Source organism: Caenorhabditis briggsae (assembly GCF_000004555.2).
Source record: "Caenorhabditis briggsae complete genome, chrIV, whole genome shotgun sequence".
In the NCBI taxonomy this organism is placed as follows: domain Eukaryota; kingdom Metazoa; phylum Nematoda; class Chromadorea; order Rhabditida; family Rhabditidae; genus Caenorhabditis; species Caenorhabditis briggsae.
Window position 1 is genome coordinate 14,662,594 of NC_013487.2, and position 8,025 is coordinate 14,670,618.

Here is an 8,025-nt window from a genome sequence, read left to right on the forward strand (position 1 = left end):
GAGATATATAGGCTCAAAGTGGACGATCCGGGTGTCGTTCTATTAGAGGTTTTACGGTAGTTGAATTCTCTAGAAAGAAAGTGAACATTATATACATTTTTTAAACTGGGGTAGCTATCAGTCTTGAGTTTCTTCTCTGGGACTCAAAAATTGCCATGTTCCATCGATCCATCGATCCACTGGTCACAATTTTCATCTGGTTTTCCGCTGTTGGATCGGATGAATGCATCTGAAAATGAAACTTGAACTCAGGTTCTAAAATTAAAAAATCTCACCTTATTTTTATAAAAAAGATAGTTTTTCAGAAAAAACAAAGTCCAGAACGAAGGTTCGGAATATCAGAATCTTGAAGAAAATCAATGAATTGAGACGTCCATTCGGTTAAGTCGTCTTGAAAAAAGTATGAATAGTTTTTGAGGGAGAAGAAGCGCTTTATATACTTTCTTCTGCGTCTCTTGGAGTTTTAGTACGGCATTTGATTCGTGGCACTGAATGATAAATGTGGGGACGGGTATAAGAGATAGGGTTAATGGATGGAAAAAAAAAATGAGTCGCCTCTTCAGCGGGGACTCCCCCCATGTGAGATTGATAGTGAGAGACGCAGAAATGATATTTTCGGAGGGTCGGAATTCAGTAAAATTTACGTTAAGACAAGGGAAAACTAGATTTTCAGATTTAGCTCAGCAAGAAGATTTGATTGAGTATAAACATGAACTATTTCAGATAACTAATTAGTTTTCTTTTTCAGGCTACAACCGTATTTTCTAAGCTATTACTTTTGAGCTCAATTATCTCGATTCCTGTGAAAGCTATTGAAAATGTTCCAACTAATAAAATATTAGTGATATAATGATAAACAATTTATTAGTTGACAAATTTATGATATCTTTTGCAGTAAACGAGATAATTGAGCTCAAAGTTAGCAGGCTAGAAAATACGATAACATCCAAGATGATTCTAAAAAAGAAAACAAATTACTATTTGAAATGGTTCATATTTATACTCATTCAAATTTCCTTGCTCAGATCAATTCGAAAATATAAGCTTCACTTGTCTTAACTCAAATTTAACTATGCTACGACCCTTTGAAATTATCACTCTGTGTCTCTCAAGCTGACATGTGGATGTCGCTCATTATGACTTCTTGTTGAAGATTTATGACGTTTTTCGGATCGTCGACCCTTATTCTATATTTCTGGGTTCTCAATTTCTGAACTTCAGAACTAGCTGTACAGAAATAAGTCTCATCGATTAGTATGCATAATATGTGTTTTTTTCGTGATATTTATTTCACTCTTTACAATAGAAATAAGATTTTTATTCAACAATGAAAGTTAAACGGACCAATACTGTTGTGCGTCTTCAAGGTGACTCTGCAGACGTCGGCTACGGTACTCTGCAAGATTCAGTTTTGTTTAAACTATGTTATTTTAGAATACCGTATTTCCTCTAATTGAACTACTTCTGTTAGAGGATGCGCTTCTATGTTTTTAAGCACATCAGAGGGTGAGCTTCAAATAGAGGTGGGTTTCTATTAGAGGAAATACGGTAGATACCTTGACAGTAAAAATGCTTGCGATTGCTCAGATCAATTTAATCATATTGGAGAATTGCGAAATTCAACTTTTTGGAATCTTCCACCTCTTTGCAGAATTATTCGACAAATTCATCTTTGAAGCGTTGTTCAACCAAAACAACAAAAGATTTTTTCTGAAACTTTTCTTTAAATTTTAATTTCCCAATTAAAAAAAAATCTCACCTTATTTCGCAAATTGTAGAAAAATCAAAAACCAAAACTTCGAAATCCATTCAGTTAGGTTTTCTTGATATTTTGGTTAGGAATACTTGAATTTTAAAGAAAATCAATAAATTGAGACGTCCATTCTGTTAGGTCGTCCGGAGGAAACAACGAGTAGTTTTTGGGAGCAGCAGGGCTTTTCACACTTTTTCTGGGTCTCTTGGGGTTTTAGTACTCTCTCAGCTTTTGAAGCTTGGCATTGAATGATAAGAAGTAAAAAAAAATGAACCGCCGAGGGACTCCCACATGTCAGATTGAGAGACGCAGAATGATACTTTTAAAGGATCGCAGCTTAGTTAATTTTGAATGAAACCAAACGAAAGTTAGAGTTTCAGATTTAGCTCAGCAAGGAGATTCGAATAAGTATAAACATGAACTATTTTAGATTGTAAATAATCTTCTTGGCTATTACCATAACTGCCAACTTTGGGATCAATTACCTAGATTCCTGTGAGAAAAATCAAAAATTTGTCAACTAATAAATTGTTTGCGATATCATGATAAATAATTTATCAGTGGACCACTTTTTGATAGCTTTCACAGGAATCGAGATAATTGAGCGCAAAGTTGATGGTCTGGGTGGGCTTAAAATACGGTAATTATCTTGGTTATTTTAAGAGATATCAAAACCAGAATTTTTGTACCATTTACTCAGAGGAAAGATACGTCGGATTGGAGGATTCTTTCGATGTTATTCGGAACCTCAAACTTGGGTAATTAAACCTTTATTTAAGAGAGAAGATATGGGAAAAATAAACAAAAACATTAAACACCAATTAAGTTATGGTCACTCTCTTGTTGGACAATAGCGGACGTGTGTCACGAACTTACGTGTTAGAACCATCAACAGTGAATGGCGGACCGAGTTCAATTATAAGACTTCTGCTTCAGCCCCACGACCAGACGTTGCTGTTGTGTAATGATCCTGGTAGACTTCTGGAGCGGGTATACCTTCGGAGTGGCTGGAGCTAGAGCGGGTGTTGGTGTCCCATCAATTGGTTCCATCAGGTCCAATGGAACATCGAAATGGATTGGCTTGTCACGTCGACGGAGTCGGTTTGCGTGTCGAATCCATACAGTATCCTTGACGATCACACGATACAGAGTCTGTCCAATGCGTTTTAGAAAGTATTTTTGTACAAGGAAGATGCTGCAAAAGCCCGTCCGAGATACCTATTTTCATATTTTATGGCACATAACAAATACGGAGAGAGTACTAAAACCCCGATAGATGCAGAAAAAGTATATAAAGCCATTATTTTCGCTCCGAAAACCATTCATACTTCTTTCATGACGACCTAACAGAATGGACGTCTCAATTTATTGATTTTCTTTAAAATTCAAGTATTCCTAACCAAAATATCAAGAAAACCTAACTGAATGGATTTCGAAGTTTTGGTTTTTGATTTTTCTACAATTTGCGAAATAAGGTGAGATTTTTTTTTAATTGGGAAATTAAAATTTAAAGAAAAGTTTCAGAAAAAATCTTTTGTTGTTTTGGTTGAACAACGCTTCAAAGATGAATTTGTCGAATAATTCTGCAAAGAGGTGGAAGATTCCAAAAAGTTGAATTTCGCAATTCTCCAATATGATTAAATTGATCTGAGCAATCGCAAGCATTTTTACTGTCAAGGTATCTACCGTATTTCCTCTAATAGAAACCCACCTCTATTTGAAGCCCACCCTCTGACGTGCTTAAAAACATAAAAGCGCATCCTCTAACAGAAGTACGTTCAGTTCAGTTAGTGCAGTTTGAACAGTTCAGTTTGTCTATTCGGTTATTGTAGACATTTTCTTTCTATTTCAAAAATTTTCTGGTAATTTCAGTTTTTGGTAATCTCCTAAAAAGGAGGTAGAAAAATAGAAGACCATGGGCTTCAATTAGAGGAAATACGGTATTCTAAAATAACATAGTTTAAACAAAACTGAATCTTGCAGAGTACCGTAGCCGACGTCTGCAGAGTCACCTTGAAGACGCACAACAGTATTGGTCCGTTTAACTTTCATTGTTGAATAAAAATCTTATTTCTATTGTAAAGAGTGAAATAAATATCACGAAAAAAACACATATTATGCATACTAATCGATGAGACTTATTTCTGTACAGCTAGTTCTGAAGTTCAGAAATTGAGAACCCAGAAATATAGAATAAGGGTCGACGATCCGAAAAACGTCATAAATCTTCAACAAGAAGTCATAATGAGCGACATCCACATGTCAGCTTGAGAGACACAGAGTGATAATTTCAAAGGGTCGTAGCATAGTTAAATTTGAGTTAAGACAAGTGAAGCTTATATTTTCGAATTGATCTGAGCAAGGAAATTTGAATGAGTATAAATATGAACCATTTCAGATAGTAATTTGTTTTCTTTTTTAGAATCATCTTGGATGTTATCGTATGTAGAGAGTTCGTTTTTAGTGCGTTTTGAAGGAAATTTTTATTATTTTCAGAATATTTTGTTTTTATTTAAAAAATTAAAAAATGAAATCGTTTTTGCTGTAGGAAAGTGTATTTTCACAGAATGAACAACTTGTATAGGATAAACGTTTGAAAAAGGAACATTTCAAAAACAGAAAATTGCGAAACGGGAGGGACCCTTTGACCCGATCGTTCGGACCGGAATCGTTTAATTTAGTATATTTTTTTATGGACCCTTTCTTTTTGGACCCTTTGTTCAATTTTCCCGCTAGATTTGATCTAGAAAATCGATTTAAATTCAAAGTTTCAATAAATTCAGTCTGAAATTGTGCAAAAATTCAAATTTCGACAAAAAACGTCTACGACAATTGTTCTTTTTTGATTTATTTCTGTTTCATTCCAATCCAAAAACAGTATACGTTTTTTCGTAGTTTAATCACCGTGAAAAAGTTCCAACTAATAAAATATTAGTGATATAATGATAAACAATTTATTAATAGTGTGGTGGGGGGCTCCTAGAAGAAAATTGCTGTTTCAAAATTTGAGTCAAAACGATTTTAGAAAATTTTGATTTTGGTGAACAACATGGTTTCTTTGTAAAAAAAATTGCAGAATACTGGGGTATTCTAATTAGAACGGTCTAAAAATTTGGCGAGATTTCGAACTGCAAGTTACCTTTGTACAGTGAAGCGCGGTTTCCAAACCATTTTGAGCCGAGTTATAGCTATTTGAATTTTCAAGGTGAGAGACGCAGAGACTCTCGTTTCTCTGCGTTTCTCATTGCGTAGGAATTGTTTGTGATATCAAAAACGTTGCGTAGGAATACTCCATTAACACTAAAGTTTCCCTTGGCAATAGTAGATCTGAGGTCATTGTGAATTTTCAAGATGACTTCTTGAGCAGTTTCAGATAACTGAGCTCTGGCAAATCCTAGGAAGCTGCTAAATCCTAGGATAGAGAGAATACAGAAAGCCAACAACATTATTTTGAATGAAATTAGGGTTGATTAGTTGTTATGATTATTTTGATAAAGAACATCTTACCTGTCCACGAGAGAAATTGTTTCCCTATATTATGAAGTCTGTTTAAGGATGTTTCTTGTCTCTGTCACACTGAGTTCTTTTAGAACATCTACCGTTTCAAATTATTTCCATTTTTAGAATATGGTTTCTTATATAATAAGTAACTGAATCGCCGTGGTGCTAATGTCATCTAGAAATTTTCATTTTTTCGATCAGAATAATATTTTCAAATAGAGCGTTTATTGATTAAGGGAACAAAATTAAAAACAGAAATACAAGTCCCTGATCCCATTTCTGAATTTATACATTTTTTCACTAGCTAGCTTAAAACTAGCTTGAGCTTAGCTAGCTCAAAAACCTAGCCAGCTCAAAAGCTTAGCTAGCTCAAAAGCTAGTTAGCTCAAAAGCTAGTTAGCTTCAAACTCTCTACTAACCATTTTACGCATGTTGGATGCTGCTGGTAGGAGTCCTCTACTAGTACTATAGGTTCCTTTAGCAATAGAGGATCTGAGGTCATTGTGAGATTTCAAGATGGCTTCTGCAGTAGTGTTTTTCAACTGAGCACTGGCACATCCGAAGATGACAAGAATACAGGATAATAAGCTTCATTTTTCAGGATGAAATTTGGGATGATTTCTTATGCTCTCATGTTTCCTTTTATAGTGAACATTTTGGGATCTTATCAGTAAAAAAACAAAAATACCCATCATAAAGGTTTAACGCATAACAACTTAACAATTTGGTTTTGCCGTCTAACCAAGAAGTGCAACCAAATTGACAGGCAATAACAGTGACGAAAGTGTTTTCCCTCCTTGTCCTCTTTAGATTCCATTATCACACTCCTTATCAATAAACGTCAAAATAACAAAGGCCTGAAGTCAAAACATGTTAATGCTCTCGTCATTGTAATTTCTGGTCAACTTTGAACTTCTTTTTTGTTTTGAACGTTAAACATTCCTTAATGTATTGTCTTCACTCTCTTCATTAAAAAAATCAGGATCAGTCCCACATATAATTATAATCAATGAAACTCGTTCTTTGTATTCTCTTCATCCTTAGATGTGCCAGTGCTCAGTTCAATGAATTTGCTCAAGGAAATATCCTTAAAATCCACAATGNCCTCAGATCCTCTATTGCTAAAGGAACCTATAGTACTAGTAGAGGACTCCTATCAGCAGCATGCGTTAAACCTTTATGATGGTATTTTGTTTTTTTTTACTGATAAGAGCCCAAAATGCTCACTATAAAAGGAAACATGAGAGCATAAGAAATCATCCCAAATTTCATCCTGAAAAATGAAGCTTATTATCTGTATTCTTGTCATCTTCGGATGTGCCAGTGCTCAGTTGAAAAACATTACTGCAGAAGCCATCTTGAAATCTCACAATGACTTCAGATCCTCTATTGCTAAAGGAACCTATAGTACTAGTAGAGGACTCCTACCAGCAGCATCCAACATGCGTAAAATGGTTAGTAGAGAGTTTGAAGCTAACTAGCTTTTGAGCTAGCTAAGCTTTTGAGCTAGCTAGGTTTTTGAGCTAGCCAAGCTTTTGAGCTAGCTAGGTTTTTGAGCTAGCCAAGCTTTTGAGCTAGCTAGGTTTTTGAGCTAGCCAAGCTTTTGAGCTAGCTAGGTTTTTGAGCTAGCCAAGCTTTTGAGCTAGCTAAGCTCAAGCTAGTTTTAAGCTAGCTAGTGAAAAAAATGTATAAATTCAGAAATGGGATACAGGGACTTGCCACCACTATTCAAGACTTCGTGAACGGGTGTCCAATAACCAAATTTCCAACACATTTCGGGCAAAATGTGCACACGGAATCCACTATATTCTCAAACATTTCTGATGCCGAGGTGAGTTACAAAATAGAATTTTGTAATTTTCATTTGTAATTTATCAGGCATTATCCGCCGCGAAAAATTGGGAGAGCCAGTTCATTTCCTTTGGTTTGTCTTCTATTCAGTTCAATGAAGCCATCTAAGAGAGGCTGCTACTCAGATGGCATGGGCTGACACCGAATTCATTGGATGTGGTGCGAAGAAATGTGAAAGCCCTTTTCTGCCGGGCATGGATGTGTTGTTCGAGTTTCGAATGGCTTGCCTTTATAAAGAAAAGTAAGCGGTTTTGACTTGAAATTTTGAAAATCGCAAACTGATTTATTTTCAGGGGAAACATTTTGAATTCGAACATTTATCAACAAGGAAAGGCCTGCTCTTCCTGCCCTTCTGGATTCAAGTGCGAGGGTGATTCTGGATTGTGTGTCAGAAATTAACAATTATGTTTTTAATTTTTTTCCCTTAATCAATAAACGCTCTATTTGAAAATATTATTCTGATCGAAAAAATGAAAATTTCTAGATGACATTAGCACCACGGCGATTCAGTTACTTATTATATAAGAAACCATATTCTAAAAATGGAAATAATTTGAAACGGTTTGCAACTGAACTTCTGAATTACTGAATTTCTGAATTTCGGAATTTCTGAATTTCTGAATTTCGGAATTTCTGAATTTTTGAATTTTTGAATTTCTGAATTTCTGAATTTCTGAATTTCTGAATTTCTGAATTTCTGAATTTCTGAATTTCGGAATTTCTGAATTTCTGAATTTCTGATTCTCTGAATTTCTGAATTTCTGAATTTCTGATTCTCTGAATTTCTGAATTTCCAGAAATTTCTGAATTTCCTGGAATTTTTGAATTTCTGTATTTCTGAATTTCTGAATCTCTGAATTTCTGAATTTCTGAATTTCTGAATTTCGGAATTTCTGAATTTCTCTATTTCTGAATTTCTG

The 8,025-nt window shown here is 34.9% G+C and overlaps 1 protein-coding gene across 1 annotated transcript; it reads left to right on the forward strand.

Annotated features, from left to right (window-relative positions):
- Window positions 1-7,230: 7,230 nt before the first annotated feature.
- CBG16471 lies at window positions 7,231-7,504 on the forward strand (the record flags this gene model as incomplete). The annotated part of the gene is made up of 2 exons (XM_002647111.2): window positions 7,231-7,346; window positions 7,399-7,504. The coding sequence occupies 2 exons, from the start codon at window positions 7,231-7,233 to the stop codon at window positions 7,502-7,504; spliced, it is 222 nt and encodes a 73-aa protein (XP_002647157.2).
- Between the last annotated feature and the right edge of the window lie 521 nt (window positions 7,505-8,025).